This window comes from Vigna angularis, chromosome 1, assembly GCF_016808095.1.
Source record: "Vigna angularis cultivar LongXiaoDou No.4 chromosome 1, ASM1680809v1, whole genome shotgun sequence".
Classification (NCBI taxonomy): Eukaryota; Viridiplantae; Streptophyta; class Magnoliopsida; order Fabales; family Fabaceae; genus Vigna; species Vigna angularis.
This window is the reverse complement of record NC_068970.1, coordinates 39,753,315-39,771,801: the sequence shown is the minus strand read 5'-3', so window position 1 is coordinate 39,771,801 and position 18,487 is coordinate 39,753,315. Positions and strand designations below refer to the sequence as shown.

General features: G+C 38.0%; 1 protein-coding gene across 1 annotated transcript; it reads right to left on the bottom strand.

The window, feature by feature from the left end:
* Positions 1-228: 228 nt before the first annotated feature.
* On the bottom strand, positions 229-17,780 carry LOC108344509 (uncharacterized). Its single transcript, XM_017582942.2, has 12 exons — positions 17,490-17,780; positions 17,226-17,370; positions 16,782-16,877; positions 16,133-16,209; positions 15,861-15,940; positions 7,946-8,006; positions 6,643-6,710; positions 6,472-6,553; positions 1,546-1,632; positions 1,398-1,475; positions 688-807; positions 229-578 (listed from the first exon to the last, which is right to left on the bottom strand). Exons 1-12 carry the CDS (start codon positions 17,655-17,657, stop codon positions 402-404), a joined length of 1,239 nt encoding a protein of 412 aa, XP_017438431.1. The 5' UTR covers positions 17,658-17,780; the 3' UTR covers positions 229-401.
* Between the last annotated feature and the right edge of the window lie 707 nt (positions 17,781-18,487).

Here is an 18,487-nt window from a genome sequence, read left to right as displayed (position 1 = left end):
GAATTATTTTATTAAAAAAATTATAAAGCATATAAAATAAAATATATAAATTTAATATATATAAATTCCCTGAAAATTATGAAATACCCTTATAAAAGAAACTGTGGAATTTTATTTCAGTTTTACATTCTGAGTCTTGCATAAAGTACTTAAGAAATCCTACGTGGGATACGGTAGCCGATGATGGCGTGCATCACATTAGATATCAAGTCATCGAACAAATCTGTATAAACCTTATAAACATGAAGGCCAAATATATATCACTATGTAGATATTTATAAACCTCAAACTTCAGATAAAGAAATAACAGTCTGTTTAATGAACCATCGGTAACAGTGGACTTGGAAATATGAAACTAATATCAAGTCAAGTATATGATTATAACACTTGCACCATCTTATCTAAAGAACTCCAAAAAAGGGATTCTTAATTGCAGAGTCTAGTTCAGATCCGGCTGTGTTCAGGATCGCCATCTCAACTTTGTCCCTAGGCAAAAACAAGAACTCGCCACCATCCATCTTCTCAAACCCGCAAATTTCTAGAAATTCAATGCCCCCTTTCAAGGAACCAACTCTGTCCTGTAAAACACACCCAACATCAACACAACCTTACCGTAAAAATATCTAGTGGAAAGTAGATATTGAAAAAAATTCAGAAAATGGGGAAATATCTAACAGAGTTTGATACCTGAAAAGATTGGTTACTAAGACGTATCTTTCTGAATTTTTCCTCATCGGGATTTCTGGCAACATTCCCTACATAAGTTAGAAGAGTTTGGAATGCTTTCTTTACTCTGGCCTCATTCTCCTGCTCCAAAAATAAGTTAACATGTAAAAAGGATAAAAATCTAACAATGTTTAAGCAGAAGACACTTTTTAACAAAAAATATTTGAGTAGTAATGCTGTGATGTACGTAATCAAACTCCTTTAGCATAACGTAAAATACGGCTGACATTATCACTAATGCGTACTAAAAAGGCCCCGTTTTTCCACATTGCAGGATCAACTAGATATATCTTTCTGTACTTTCAAAGACCAAAATGAATGTTCTACTCTCGATTTTAAGTGGCAGTACATCTTTATTCTGGAAAACACAATTTTATCACTTTTGCCTTTTGCCATGAAAAATTATTAAATTTATTAGAACCAAAAGGGCATGTCCTAAGAAACAATTATCCTTCATGAACACACAATGGTCAGGCTATTGCAGTAAGAACCTAAATAGGAAGATTCAGGAGGCAAAGTATTTTAGGATGTAAAGTTATATGCACAGGTTGCACTAAAATACGTATTTCTATGCTATTTCTAATGCTATTCACCGTTAGATTGGCATCAGTTCATCAACTATCAAACAGTTATTAATACTGTCATCTACAGAGGTGTTCCCAGAAATGTACCTTGTGGTTCTGCTTGAGAGAACGGAGGCACTCTCTCATTTGCTCAGCTTTTGTGGCAGGCCTAACAGGCACAAAACTCTGCATGCACAAATTTCAAATAGACTAACAGAAAAAAATTTCCCATAATTGTTTTTGGCCAAGCTCGTACCTTTTTCTCCTCCACAACAGGTGCAGCTGAAGATTTGGCTGCTGAAGGTTCCTCTGGCGGCAATCCAAGCCTCCGCCTTCTTTCTGCCTGTCATTATATATAAACAAGGTCACTTGATTTAAATCCCCCGATAAAAGATATTTGACTTCCTGTGCTATCTTTTGGAAGAAAAAGGCTTGTCGTACTCCTCAGGTTTTTCTAAAAGTCTTGGACATTAGTCCATTAAAGCTCCTGCAGCCATAAATGCAGCAGTAGCGAACTCCAAGTTTTTCGTTACCAACAGTTTTGTTCAAAATGCATAAGCTCCCTCCCACCTTATTAGTTTGATCAGCAATAACAAAAAGTAGACTGTCATTTTCTGAATGGATGCTTCTGGTATAGCTTATATGGAAATGGGCATTCCATAAACCTCCATTGAACACAAATAGTCACTATATCTTCAAATTAACCCTCAAACAACTCTGCACCTAATGCTCCTATTTATGTGCATAGCTAATAGGGGAATAAAAGTATACGTGAGGAGAAATAAAGGCAGGAAGGAGAGAATGTCTGTTAGAAATTAGGAGAGAGTTTTTGTTAGAAGTTAGTTAGAGGAAAAGGGGAGTATAAATAAGAATTAGTGGTAAAGGGCGGGGATTATGAAATGAATATTTTGTTGTTAACTCGAACATTAGTCCAGTGGAGGGAGATCGGGCTTCCTTGGGAGTTGGTTACTATACAATTGTATTCTAGTTCATTGAATAAGAGAAGTATATTCAGATAAGTGCATTCCGTTGGTGTGATTTATTTGCTTTCTTGACTTCTTGATTTACGAAGTCCAACAATATTGGTCTGACCTACCGGATCCAAATCGAAGGAGAGACGAGATGGAGAACAAGGTGAGTGCATTGGAGGGAAGATTTGATTCCATGGAAGCGACGTTGGAGGAAATTCGAGCGGAGATGAGGGGAATGGCTCGAAACGTTAATCGCGACCGTGGGAGAAGAGGGAACCAGGGGGGAGTTCTGAAGGCAATCGTTCAATTAATGGAGCACGGGGTACGGTGGAGGATGAGTCAAAGGATGAATCGGAGGAAGAACGTGACGTTCAAAAGAGTTGGATGAAGAGAGTGGAATTACCCACTTTCGAAGGGGTCGATCCGATGGGATGGATCGCTAGGACGGAGAAATTCTTCGAATTACAAAATGTGACAGAAAGGGAGAAGATGAAGATGGTGTACATCTATATGGAAGGGGGAGCAAATTATTGGTTCCGCTTTTGGTGGAAGAAGGTGAAGAATCCTACCTGGGCGACATTGACGGAGGCGATAGTCAGGAGGTTTAGAGGTAGACATCAGGGAACAATCTTCGAAAAATTGGCGGCAGTGCGACAGAGAAGAGCGGTAGAAGAATATGTACAGGAATTCGAAGTCTTGGTGACTCAGGCAGCGGGCGTGATGGAGGAACAACTTCTTGGGTATTTCTTCGTTGGATTACAAGAAGGACTGAGGAATCTCGTTAGACCTTACGATTCGCGCGATCTGTTAACTGCGATGGAAAGGACACGGGACGTGGAGCAATCGGGATTAGTGGCGAAGGTGTCTGGTGGTGGCGGGACAATGAAAGGAGGATCGATGTAGGGGAAATATGCAGCCAGCGCGGGCACGGTAGCAAGAACGGATACCTATCGCGAGTCATCGGAGGGGCATGGAAGTAGCGACGGAGGTCTCGGTCTAAAGAAAAAAGTGACGACCAGAACCACCGGTTCAAAAGTAGAAAGCAATGCAGGCGGAGGCGGGCCGAGTCGCGGAGTGCGAACTCTACCATATCCAGAATATCTCAAGAGGCGAGAAGGAGTTGATGGCCCTAGTGTTGGCCATTCAACACTGTCGTCCGTATCTACTGGGGAAGCGTTTCAGTGTTTTTACAGACCAGAAAAGCTTGAAGTATTTGTTGGAGCAGCGCATAACAACTCAAAACCAGCAAAACTGGTTAGCAAAACTCATGGGATGAGTTTGATATATATTATAGGACGAGCGCTTCAAACAGGGTGGCTAACGGATTGTCTAGGAAAGGAGAAGAAGGGGGAGACGGGGATAAGACATTACGAATGATAACCAGGCCATATTGGCCTGATTTTCAAGAGATAATAGAGGAAGTAGAGAAGGATGAAGGGCTGAAAAAGATAATGGAAGAGATAAAGAATGATCCCGATTCACATCCTTCTTACACCATGGAGAACGAGAGGTTACATTTTAAGGGAAGGCTCGTGCTTTCAGCAAAGTCTGAATGGATACCAAAGATTTTAGCAGAATTCCATGATTCTACTCTAGGGGGTCATGCGGGGGGTATATAGAACGTATAGAAGACTTGCCCAGGCACACGGATTGAACCCGTGATGGATCGGGTTGGCTCACCAACCCACCTATTTTTTCTTAATTAAATTAAATTAATTATTCAAATCCTATTTTTTTTTATTGAAATCAAATTAATTAAATTAATTATTCAAAATGCACAACCTTTACTTAGCAATAGAGCCTTTCGCGCTGCAGTCTTTCCAAAAGTTCTCCTCTGCAAATAAAACCCTAAGATTATAGATTGGATAATATTATAGATGGAGATAAAGAAGAAGATGTTTCAAGAGAGCATAATACTGTGGATTTATTCATTCAGGACTCCAATTTAATAGATGGATAATATTATACATTGGATAATTCAAGAATATATCACTTGTTTTATCTTGTTTTTAGACCTATCTACAAGCATGACAGTTTTATCTTGTGCTATATATTTTTGTTAACGGCTATATGTAGTTTCTTGGTCAAACGGTTATGTATGTCTCATTAAACTAAATTAACAAAATTTTATGCTTGATAGCTTAGAATATATATAACAATATATTTCTTTTGTTTTATTTTCTTTTATATCAATTGGTCCAATTATTATTGTTTCAATTTGATCGATCAAAGTAACATATTATAAGAATCTGACAAGAGGGTGAAAAAAAGTTAATTAAGTGAGCCAATGAGCCAACCCGTTTAACCCACCAACCCGTGGTTCGAATTTTTTCAACTCGCTAATAAATGAGCCGGGTTGGGTTGGCTCATTAAGTGGCCAACCCGTGGTGGGTCGGGTCAGGTTACCCGTTTTGACAGCTCTAGGTCAGACTGAGGTACTGAATAGGATACTGGAAACCTGTTTACGGTGTTTCTGTTCAGAACAACCTAAGGCTTGGAGCACTGTGTTACCATGGGCTGAATACTGGTATAATACCAGTTATCAGGGGGCGGCGAAATGCACTCCTTTTGAAACGGTTTATGGCAGACCCCTGCCAACATTAACCAGATTTATTCCAGGAGAGACATTGGTAGAAGCGGTGGCACAGGACTTGCAGACGCGGGATGAAGCTATCAAGCAGCTGCAACATCACCTGACTAGAGCATAAGAGCGGATGGTGCAATATGCGAATAGAAAAAGGAAGGAGTCCAGTATAAAAGAAGAGGATTGGGTCTTTCTTAAGATAAGACCCCATAGGAAGGTGTCGATGCCAACTAGGCTGCATCCCAAGCTCTCTGCTCGATACTAAGGACCCTTCTTGGTTGAAAAACAAGTAGGTCCAGTGGCTTTTAAATTGCAGCTGCCAGTGACTGCCAGAATACACCAGGTTTTTCACGTGTCACAATTGAAGAAAGCTACGGGGGAGAATAAGGTTGAAGGGGAATTGCCAATGGAATTACACGTGGAAGGTCCATTATATAGACCTTTAAAGGTATTACAGAGGAGAGACAGAAATCAACAAGGAGAGGAGGTATCTCAAATTCTGATCCAATGGCAAGAAGGTGGCGTAGAAGGAGCAACTTGGGAAGAAGAGATGTACATCAAGTAGCAATTTCCGAATTTCAACCTTGAGGACAAGGTTGCTGAGATGGAGGGGGGTATTGATAGGGGGATAAAAGTATACGTGAGGAGAAATAAAGGCGGGAAGGAGAGAATGTCTATTAGAAATTAGGAGGGAGTTTCTGTTAGAAGTTAGTTAGAGGAAAAGGGGAGTATAAATAAGAATTAGTGGTAAAGGGCGGGGATTATGAAATGAATATTTTGTTGTTAACTCGAACATTAGTCCAGTGGAGGGAGATCGGGCTTCCTTGGGGTGTGATTACTATACAATTGTATTCTTGTTCATTGAATAAGAGAAGTATATTCAGATAAGTGCGTTCTGTTGGTGTGATTTATTTGCTTTCTTGACTTCTTGATTTAAGAAGTCCAACAATAGCTCAAATTCCGTTGGTGTGATTTATTTGCTTTCTTGACTTGATTTAAGAAGTCCAACAATAGCTCAAATCATTCAATTCTTTCATTAAAACAATAAAACTGGCAAAACAGAAATTAGATTTTTCACCAAACTTTTCTGAAATAGAATTCCATAATATGCATATTGCAGAACACTTGATTTGAGAGTTGGAGCATAACTCAACCATTTTTATCTAACCTATAATTTGAATAACCTAAATGCCAAAGCAACTCCAGAATGTAAACAATATTGCATAATTCAAAGAATATAAATCTATCAGATCCAAACTTTTTATCCCTAAACTACAACTTTTATGGACAAAGGTGATTCATCTTAGATATCTAGACTTCTATGTTTTTGTGATCTTTTTAACAGAGACTGAGACAAAAAGTTAAGTAATCATGTCTTGAAAGGAAAATATCTTGAGGGAAAATAAATCCAAATCCCAAAATGTATTATCAGTATTCAACAACAGCCACATGACAAACGATCAGGATTAATGCATAAGGTAAAACAAAATCAAATGGATGTAAGCAACAAAGATTTAGGACTGAGTTTGGACTCATATTTCTCTTGCATATTCTAATTAAAGGCAGATAAGAGCTTTCTCAATAAGAGAACAAGAGAGTGAACAAAATGGTTAGCAAATGTTGAAACCTTGTCTTCTTCCAACTTTTGCTTGATTTTCTCCCTAGCCCTTTTCTCTTCCTCTTTCTCTGCTTTTCTCAAGGCCAACAACCTGCAAGAGGAACAAAATTTTCTTGTAGCCAACTGCACTCAAAACAAAACACAAGATGTGCAACAGTCAATTTATTAGCTAAGCCAGACCGTTTCCTCTCATTTTCTTCCTCAATCCTCTTTGCTTCCAGCAACTCCTTGCCAATGCGAATTCTCTCCTTCATAAAAATAAAGAAAATGACAATCCAAAGTAATTAACAAATATGGACAAACGTATTTAAAATACTATATTACTATATTATAACCTGGTCCAACATAAGCATCCATGGGAATAACTAGACAAATATACAGCAGAAAAATTGGTAGAAAAGGTGCCCAAAAAAATTCTAAGCCATTGATAGAGTAACTCTAACTTCAAACATAGAATTTTGACATAGCCATTTAAGCCTATGTGAAGCTTCTTTTAGCACATTTTTATGGAACCTTGACTGGCTTCAAGTTTGTCTCTTCTATTTCTTGTCTTTGACTTGAATTGATTCCATTAGTTAAATTTCACAATAACCTATGAATATACCTAAAGACTCCGATCAGATCAAATTAATCAAATACTTCGCCAACCTTCTAAGAATACAACTCTAAACCATTTGTCTTTGACTACATAACCTGGGTGCCAAAACCAATGTATTCATCATACCTTCAAGGACACACCAATGGGTAACACAACAAGATAAAAAGAAAATTAGTTATTAAACAATACAGGAATAATGTGCTAAAATTGGGCAACATCCAAAAGTATCTCATGTTCTGAGCATGAACACATTTTTATCTTTCCCAAAATCAAAAATAGAGGGGTCATAAAACTACTAGGAAAACCCACAAACCACCTTGGATGCAAAGTAAGAAAAAAAATCCCCAAAAAACTATTAAACAGCATAGAAATAACTTTTTTTACACTTAATAATGTGAACCTCAAATCCTAGATTATACTATATAGTTCATCCTTACTTTTAATCAACCTACTTTATTGACATGGAGACAACAACAGTCCATTTACTGTATTCTCTTCAATATAATTAAATCAGTAATCAAAGAAAAAAAAAAGTGGAAGCTCAAAATGCACCTTACAATCATTTGGAATTGCAATGTCACTGACTAGCTCACTCTATCTTGTTCTAAAATTCAACCCTTCCATAACCAATGGGTCATAGAGTAATACACCATGTCAAAAAGACCATCTTTCCCAATACCAAAAGCCAAAAAATTAACATGAGTTTTATAGAAAAAACCCAAAAATATTACATGGAGAACCATGGTTGGTTTTACATCTCTAACAAAGTCTAAATACAAGCACATCCACATATTTTCCATGATTTAAAAATTTCAAACAAGTGTATTTCAGTAAAGAAAGTCAAAAGAAATAACTGAGAAGCAGATGGATGAATCCACAAAATACCTTTTCTTTTTCTCTCTCTGTTCTCTTCTCTTCCTCTTCTTTCTTCTTGCGAGCTCTCTCCCTTGAGATTATAGTTTTGAAATAAATGAATTACACAATCTAAAGATATATAAGCAATAATAAATAGGCTTAAAAAGTTAACTCCATCTACACTAGCTCTGGACACATGTGAGCATGAGCTAAACCCCATAATATCAAATATCTATATGTTGGTGTATTAATGGCCAGAACAAAAGACCATTATGTCATGACATTATCAACTGAACAAAAGGCCAAAACTCAATACATCGACACAAATTTCAATAACATTAATATTGTTGTGTATTAATGGCATTGTATACAACTAACACGAAATGATAGAGGACACAAAAGCAGACACATTTCTAACTTTTAATAATTAACAACTTCAGGACTACCTAAAATTTTAAATCAGGGACTCAGGGTCCAGTACACATTCGCATTAGGTGTTCACTTGATCATCCTACACCACTTAGCAAATTCAAAATTCATCAACTGTGTCATTTACAGATCAAGTGAAATGAAATTAGGGATTACCTTGGTTCATCATCAAATATTTCTTTCAACAAGTGAATCAATACATTTCTAAAATTCTCAAGTCCTTTCTCCATAAAAATATTAAAACTCTAAAATAGCTTCATAAGTTCACCCTTTAGTATTACTTAAGACTGAAAGTGAGAAAAAGAACTTAAGAGACTGATCATCTCTGAGTTGATCTTTGTTCTTTATAGAGGAAAATTACATAAGGAATATCTAGGTAATCAGCGCTAACATCTCTCCTAGGTACTAAATCGGGCAATCACATTTTGTTTCTTGATTTTCCAAGAAATAATGTTTCCTCAAATCAGAACACAATACTCTGAAGTGAAGCATGTACCCACAAAAGATCATGCCCAACGAGCATCACAATACCCAAAAATTTGCATATTACATTTATCTTCATACATAAGACCTTGCCTTGGAGCCCTTTTGAGGTATCTTAGGATGTGGACGATAACATTCTAATGATCAATACAAGAATATTGCATAAACTAACACCCACAACAAAAGATAGGTCATGTCTAGTAATAGTGAGATCAATAAGTTTCCCTCAAGTCTTTTATATCTCTCTATATCTGTGTGAGGTTCACCTTGATCTTCCATTAATTTTTTATTTGGATCCACTAGGCTATCTATTGGATCCACTAGGACATGTTTGTTTCTTCCAAGATATCTAAACAATATTTCCTTTGAGAAACTAAAATGTCTTCCTTTAAATCATTTCAATGCCTAGAAAGTATTTGAAACTTCCAAGATCTATGCTTTGAAAGTGACTACATAAGTGGCCATACTGTTTTATGTTTTATTAAATCAATTTACCATGCCACATCTTTTTATACGCTTCTTCTTTGGAATAGTGGAGCAAGTAAAGTATTATTAGAATAGCACAACAAAGTGTTCCTCATCATTAATATGTTTCAATTGCAATACTCTAGTAGCATCATTTCCTTTAATAGCTATGTCATCAACATACACAATAAAGTAAACACGTTCTCCAAGCAAGGTATGACAATAAAAAACTAAATTATTTGCCTCACTGAATTTCATTACAAAAGTTTGAGTAATATAAATCTCCTCGTTTAGACCTCCACGAAGGAAAGCATTTTTTTATATCTAATTGATGAAGATGCCAATGACGTATAACTCACATGGCAAAGAAGAGACGCATAGTAGTCATTTTGGCTACAAAAGAAAATGTATTACCATAATCAAGCCCATATATCTGAATATATCCTTTGGCCACCAATCTAGCTTTTAGGCACTCAACTTCACCATTTGGCCCAACTTTAATGGCTTAAACCCAAGGACAACAAACAAACCTTTTGTCTAGGTGGAAGAGGAACTAAGTCCCATGTACCATTACATTCAGGAGTCCGAATTTTATCAATCATGGCTTGTTGCCATCCAAGATGATTGTTAGAATTATTGGTTTATGGGTGAGTGTGTATGAGCTGTGTGTGAGTGTGTATGAGCTGTGTGTGAGTGTGTATGAGTGGTGTGTGAGTTGTGTTAAATGTATTACAACTAGAAAGCACTCTCTCTAGTTCTATAAATGTAAGATGAAGAGTGGAAATGAAATAAGTCATTTGAGAAATATTTTCTCCTCTTTTAGATCTCAAGTTGGTATCAGAGCGGGTTCATCCTGCTCTGGTTTCTGTGTGTTGTCCACCAGCACTGTCACTGCTGGTCGCACCTGTCCGGTGCCGTTCGTAGTTGTCTGTGGCTGTCCCGCCACTATCTGCAGCTGTCAACTGCAGTTTCAAGTTCTTCAACTTGGTTGTCAGCCATCCTGGTATTTGTCAACTACCGTCTGCCGTCATCCACCTCCGTCCGCCGTCCGCCGCTGTCCGCCGCCGTCCGCCGCCGTCCGCCGCCGTCCGCCGTCACCGCTCCGTCCGACGACCACTAGATCTGGTTCGCCTCTTCACGCGACAGCCAACCCCACCGGTGGGTTCGCCTGATTCTCCGTCACGCGCCGTCACGCGCCGCCTCTTTGCGCGCTGCGAACAGGCGTGTGCTGCCCACGCGCCGCCCTCTGCTCACCGGAAAGTCTCCGCGCCACCTCCATAGCTGTCGCCCTCATCTCCTCTGTCCGTTCTGACCCTCAAAATCTTACTTTGGTGGGTCCAGAAGCTTCCCTTTAAGAAAACCTTAAGAAACCCTATAGGGTTTTCTGGTCCTTCATGGTTTTTCTGATTCCCTCTCCTGTTTTTATCGAAGAATGGCATCTGGAAGTGCTCTTTCTTTCTCTGGAAGTCCCTCAATCACTTCCGAAAAGCTAAATGGAAAGAATTATATGTCTTGGTCTGCTGCTGTAGAAATGTGGTTCCTTGGTCAAGGACGTTATGACCACCTTGAGCAAGATGGGAGTCAAGTACCATCTGACATGGCTGAACAATGGAAACAAGCTGATTTTCAATTATGTGCCCTATTGTGGCAATCTGTGGAACCCCGACTTTTGATATCTCTTAGAGCCTTCAAGACATGTCACACCTTTTGGAAGAAAGCTCAAAGCATTTATGCTAATGATATTCAACGTCTCTATGATACCGCAAACAAGCTCGCCTGTCTCAAAATGATAGATCATGATATGGTCTCCTTCATGACTGAAGCCCAAGCAGCTGTGGAAGAATTGAGAATGTTCTTGGAATCTTCAGAAGATATCAAAAAGAAACTTGACCAGTATTATATGGTGATGATCCTCCGTACTTTGCATCCAGATTTGAATCACATCAGAGATCAACTTCTGACAAGTCATGAAGTCCCTTCCTTGGAAGCTTTGACCACACGTCTTCTTCGTGTTCCTGTGTCTCAGTCTCAGGAAGCTCATGAAACAATAGAACCATCTGTCATGGTTGCCACGCGAGGAAGAGGAGGACGTGGAACTAGAGGAGGAGGTCGTGGAGGACGTGGAGGTCGAGGACGTCAATGCTCTTACTGTAACAGGATGGGTCACACCCGAGAAAACTGCTACTCCTTGCATGGTTTTCCTTCAAAAAGCGCTAATATCTCTCAGGTTGAAACTTCCACTTCCAACTCCAAGTTTACCGAGGAAGAGTATCAAGAGTATCTACGCTTAAAGTCTAACAGCTTGGCACAATCATCTCAGTCCTCAAGTACGTCCACAGCTTGCATTTCTCAATCCATGGCAGGTCCAAATTCATGGGTAATTGATTCGGGTGCTTCTGATCACATTTCTGGTAATACCTCATTGTTTTCAAATCTTTCCCTCCAAGAAAAACCCCATTTCATTACCCTTGCAAATGGCTCTAAAATTTGTTCAAAGGGAGTCGGTCAAGTTTCCCTGTCTCCCTCTCTAACTCTGAAATCCGTTCTTTTTGTTCCTAGCTGTCCATTCAATTTAATTTCCCTAAGTCAGTTAACCAAAATATTAAATTGTTCAATAACGTTTGATTCAAAATCTTTTGTTATACAGGAGCGTGGCTCGGGGAGACAGATTGGAGAAGGATATGAAGCTGGAGGTTTATACCATTTTGGATTTCGTCCACGGGTATCTTGTGTTGCCGCTCTTCCTCCTAAAGTGTTACATGATCGGTTTGGCCATCCTAACTTGTCAAAATTAAAAAAGATGTGTCCTGAACTTAGTGGTCTTCAGACTTTAGAATGTGAGTCTTGTCAACTAGGAAAACATGTTAGATCTGTCTTCCCTAAAAGATCTCAATCAATGTGTACTTCTAGTTTTTCTATTATTCATTCTGATGTTTGGGGACCTAGTCGCGTCTCTTCTTTTGGTTTTCGGTATTTTGTTACCTTTATTGATGAGTATTCTAGATGTACTTGGGTTTATCTGATGAAAGATCGCTCTGAATTGTTACCCATTTTCACATCCTTTTTGAATGAAATCAAAAACCAATTTGGCCAAGTTATTAAAGTCTTAAGAAGTGATAATGCTAAAGAGTATTTCTCATCAACTTTTTCTTCACTTCTTAGCTCCCATGGTATTTTGCATCAGTCCACTTGTCCTCATACACCCCAGCAAAATGGTATAGCAGAAAGAAAAAATAGACACTTGGTTGAAACGGCTCGTACCCTTTTGCTTGGTGCTCATATTCCTGTTCATCACTGGGGGGATGCCATCTTAATTGCATGTTTTCTTATTAATAGAATGCCCTCCTCCTCTCTCAATAATAAAGTTCCTTTCTCCATTCTCTTTCCCAATAACCCTCTCTTTCACACCTCTCCTCGAGTCTTTGGTTGTGTTTGTTTTGTTCACGACATGTCTCCGGGGCTCGACAAACTCTCTGCTCGTGCAATCAAATGTGTATTTTTGGGCTACTCTCGCCTTCAAAAAGGGTATCGATGTTACTCTCCTGAAACCAAAAAATACTACATGTCTGCTAATGTTACATTCTTTGAACAGACACCTTTCTTCTCTCCATCTGTTCAAGATGTTCATATCCTCCAACAGGTACTTCCTCTTCCAGTGGTTGAGTCTAATATCTCAAATACCTCAGTCAATCCAAGTCATACCCAAGGTCCTCCCGAACCTTCCTCTCCACATACTGATATCCTTCGACACAGTACCCCGATGGATACTCCTCTTCCAGAAAATGGTGGATCTTCTTCTTCAGATTCTTCTCCGTCACCATCTCCTGTCACGTCTCCTGATGAAGATGATTCTGGTTGGCCCATTGCTCTCAGAAAAGGTAATCGTTCCACTCGAAACCCTCATCCCATTTATAATTTTCTTAGTTATCACAGAGTATCTCCCTCCTTTTATTCACTTTTATCCTCAGTATCTGCTGTGGTTATTCCTAAAACTGTGAAAGAAGCACTTGATCATCCTGGATGGCGACAAGCCATGATTGAAGAAATGCAGGCTCTTGACCACAGTCAAACTTGGGAGCTTGTGCCACTTCCCTCAGGCAAAAAGGCTGTTGGTTGTCGATGGGTATATGCAATTAAAGTCGGTCCTAATGGTGACATTGATAGACTCAAAGCTCGACTGGTTGCAAAAGGGTACACTCAGGTTTATGGTCTTGATTATTGTGATACCTTCTCTCCCATGGCAAAAATGACTACCATTCGATTGTTCTTTGCAATGGCAGCCATTCGTCATTGGCCACTTCATCAACTGGATATCAAAAATGCCTTTCTCCATGGTGATCTTGAGGAAGAAGTTTATATGGAGCAACCTCCTGGGTTTGTTGCTCAGGGGGAGTCTGGTATGGTTTGTAAATTGAACCGATCTCTATATGGGCTCAAGCAATCACCACGTGCTTGGTTTGGAAAGTTTAGCTCCATTGTTCAAAAATTTGGGCTAAAACGCAGTGAAGCAGATCATTCAGTCTTTTATTATCATTCGTCTCCAGGAAAATGTGTTTACTTGATAGTATATGTTGATGATATAGTTATTACAGGAAATGATACTACTGGAATATCTCAATTGAAGGAGTATTTGTGTAGACATTTCCAAACCAAGGATCTTGGGAGCCTTAAATACTTCCTAGGCATTGAAGTAGCTCAGTCAAAAGATGGAGTTGTAATCTCCCAAAGGAAGTATGCTCTGGATATTTTGCAAGAAACAGGCATGATTGATTGTAGACCGGTTGATAGCCCTATGGATCCAAATCAAAAATTAACAACAGAAAAAGGTGAGTTATTCTCCGACCCAGAGAGATATAGGAGGCTAGTTGGAAAACTAATCTATCTTACTATTACAAGGCCGGATCTATCTTTTGCAGTTGGAGTGGTTAGTCAGTTCATGCAAGCTCCATGTGTTGACCATTGGAATGCTATCATTCGCATTCTAAGGTATGTAAAAAAGGCTCCTGGGCAAGGGCTGTTATATGAAGAAAAAGGAAGCCTTCAAGTATCAGGATATTGTGATGCTGATTGGGCAGGTTCTCCTATTGATAGACGATCTACTACGGGATATTGTGTTTTCCTTGGAGGAAACATTATCTCATGGAAAAGTAAGAAACAAAATGTAGTGGCTCGATCAACAGCTGAAGCTGAATATAGGGCAATGGCTTCATTAACATGTGAACTTATATGGGTGAAGCAGTTCCTTCAAGAACTTAACTTCTGTGACATCCAGGGTATGAAGATGTATTGTGATAACCAAGCTGCTCTTCACATTGCATCAAATCCAGTGTTTCACGAGAGAACCAAACATATAGAAATTGATTGTCATTTTGTTCGGGAAAAGTTATTGTCAAAAGAAATATGTACTGAGTTTGTTGGATCAAATGACCAACTTGCAGATATGTTGACTAAGTCATTAAGGGGACCTCGGATTGAGTTTATTTGTTCCAAGCTTGGCACATACAATTTGTATGCTCCAGCTTGAGGGGGAGTGTTAGAATTATTGGTTTATGGGTGAGTGTGTATGAGCTGTGTGTGAGTGTGTATGAGCTGTGTGTGAGTGTGTATGAGTGGTGTGTGAGTTGTGTTAAATGTATTACAACTAGAAAGCACTCTCTCTAGTTCTATAAATGTAAGATGAAGAGTGGAAATGAAATAAGTCATTTGAGAAATATTTTCTCCTCTTTTAGATCTCAAGTATGATCAAATCCCTCTTTCACATCTTTAAGAGTTGTGATGAAAGATACAAAGGAGATAAAGGATTAAGAAGGCAAGAAAACGATTATGGCTTAGAAAATTGTGAATGGGATGAGAATTGTGTGTACAGAGTACTTTTTCGAATAATTTTTCGAATAATAAGAGGAGAAGAAAACAATGATAGCTTAGAACATTGTAAATAGGATGAGAATTGCATGTGTAGAGCGGGTACTTTTTCAAATGGCAATAGGCCAACTAGAATCTTCATTATCAAGCAACATAGTATGGAACTACAATGGCTACTAAACTTCAAAACTAAGATATTCTTGATATTCTTTGTTAGAAAAATGTGGTTCAACCTTCTTAGATTGGAACATGTTTTGTGTCGTACTAGGAAAACCATGTAAGGAAAAGCACTAACTTTAAGTGTTGCCAATTCTCTTACTAAAGGAACATTAAAGTTGTTTGTATCCACTTTGAGAAAAGGAAGACAAATTGAAGGAAGAATTCACTAACAATAAAAATTAGAGCAACAATCTATACTCCATAACCAATGCCAAGTATAAAAGACAATAAACAAATGGTGGAGGAAGAGTATGAGAAAGAGAGGAGAGAGGAGCCTCTTAACCAAAGCTAAAATCGGAGAAACAAGAGTCAAAACAAATACAAGGATGCTAGTGAGCCTTATGGAGAAGCCGAGTAGTTGTTTCGGTGACAAAAAGGTGGTTGACAAGTTATTCTCTAGTCCTTTATCCATAACAATATTAAAACTCTAAAATAGCTTCATAACTACACCCTTTAGTATGAATGTTATCGGAATTTTGTTTTATACCTTAGTTCCTGTTGTTTGGCCTTCAGTTCTTCTGGGGTAAGAGAAGGTTTAGAAGCTTCAATTTTGGTGTTGGCAGGTACCTGAGATAATCATTCGTCAGCAGGTTACAAACTAGATATGCAACTTAATCACACTAAATAAAATTTGGCACTTATTCATTACTTGGAGTAGACTTATTTTTGTTTAAGTTTGCAACATAAATTTGCTACTTATGCAGAAATCAACTGTTAAGCACACAGTGACAGACAGATATCAATAATATAATAGTGTACCAAGGGCATCTGATCTATGTCATGATCATTCTCATGCTCTACTATCCAGTTTACAGCCGCCTCAAGGCCAGCATTACCTGTCAAAGGGAGAAACCAAGTTTAATAATATCTAGATGTTGACAAGTATCAATGTTTAGATACATATACATATTAACAATGTATTGCAAAAACTTTTGAAAATATGACTAAAACATTTCCCAAAAGTCAAAGAATGTCCTATGACATAAAGCACTATTATAATCAATGGTACTCACTTAAAGATACATAAACAGTTAACATACTCCAGAAATGTGCGATGATGCAATAATATTCACAAACTATCCCATCAAAATAAAATAATTATCAAGGCAGGCAGAAAATTAAAAATTTACAATAGCAATCAAGTTGCATCACACTAGGTAAGGTTAGCTTCAGGATCAATCAATGTTGATAGGCTCTATTGCAAATCACATTTGCAATAAAAACAGTCCCATACAAGGTAAACATAATTGGTCCTCCTCTATTTCTTTTACTCCGATGATCCCCATTTCATCCACTTAAACTACACAAGCCTTTATTGGTCTTCTCACATGAGACAGCAAAGTGAAACAAGTTGGACTCTACACAACTATGCTCAATATCAATATAACAAGACTGCAAGTAAGTTCACCAGAGTAATGAAGCGCGCGCGTAGCCCGTGCCGTTGAAAAACCCATTGATTCGAGTTCTTCAAGCAGTTTTTTGTCCACTTCAGGAACAACCATTTCTGCATTTCCCAACATACATCACAATCAACCAAAAATACAATCTAAAACCACATCCCCATACACCACCTTCACAATCATTCTTTAACTAAATGTCCACATCCCCATACACCACCTTCACAATCATTCATTAACTAAAATATCGGATTCCATCATTCATTAACTAAAAGAATAATGGTGAAATATTGTTTACATTTAATTCCTCTTCATATCCCTATCCCTAATATAAATTGTAGGGACTTAAAGGGATAAAAAAATTGTTACAGGTAATTATACCTTTACTTCATAACTCTACAATTTTAGATTAGGAATATCCCATATTATTTAACTTGGTTTAAATTAAAAGGTACCTTCATTTTGATCAGTTGATGCGGTGCTGGAAGGGTTTTCCAACGTATCCACCTTCGGTACCTCCAAACTAATCGGTTTCACGGTATCGGAAGTCCTGTCAACAAACTCAGTGTGACCCGTTCTTTTAGTGTGCAGATCACTCTCCTGCGTACGTGATCCAAACAACAGAAACAGTAACCGTACAAGATTCAGTTAATAATATAAAAGAAAGAAAAAATCGTTGAACCCTAAAAAGGGAATCGATAATTGTGGATGGGACTAACAGTTTTGGATCTGCAGGGTTTGGAGCAAGTGGTGCAAACGAGGTTGAGAACAGCTTCTGTGGATTCGGAGAAGTTGGAATGGGAAGTGAATTCGGCGTGTTCTTGGGCTTCTTCTACCGTCCTCAACAGAGCACCGCAGTCACCGCACTTGAGAGAAACCCCGGCCATTGATACAAAGCAATGCAAGAACAATTATCAACAAAACAAAACCATTTATACTTTGACCAATAAGCACTTACTATGACTCTCTGCTTTCTTTCTCGGGTTCAACAAAATGAATGCTAACGATACAACACTGCCCAGCTTCCTATATCTCATCTAACAAAAAAATTCAATATTCAAAATAAAAATATTTTAAATTTAAGATTTTTAAAAAATATTATGATTTTTAAAAAATATTATGATTTTTAATGTTCTTCTAAATGATTGTTATTAGAATTTTGCATTTTAAATTTATAACAAGTGCCAATTTTAAATTCATTTAATGTTCTTTTATCCACACAATTTTGGTTGTTTCCCGCAAAATTAAATCCTTACTAAATATATTTTTCGTTTTAAATATTATATTTCGTTCTTCAATTAAATAATATATAATATTTAGTCTTTATATTTGTCAGAACCATTAAATCTATGCTGAGTAGAATCCAGGTGTTAGTGTGAGGGATTAGAAAATTCAGAAAGTGAAAGACAGGTGTGTATCTGGTTGGCCGATCGGTTTTTTATGGTGGTATATAAGCAAAATTTTCAAACATTGAACCATTTTTGCATGCACATCTTCTCTCAAAAATTATGAGTTTCTCCTCCTTCTCTCTACAATCCTCCTTTTTCTCACTAAAAATCCTCACTTTCTTCTTCTGCTGATCATCATTTAGGCCGTGTTTGAGTTCTTCCTTGGTGGCAAGAAGTTCTTTTTCATCAGTCTAGTTGTTGTGGGAAGTTGGTACGTAAAATCATTTTCCTTTTTAAGTTTTGGTATTTTCTGGAACATGCAAGCACTG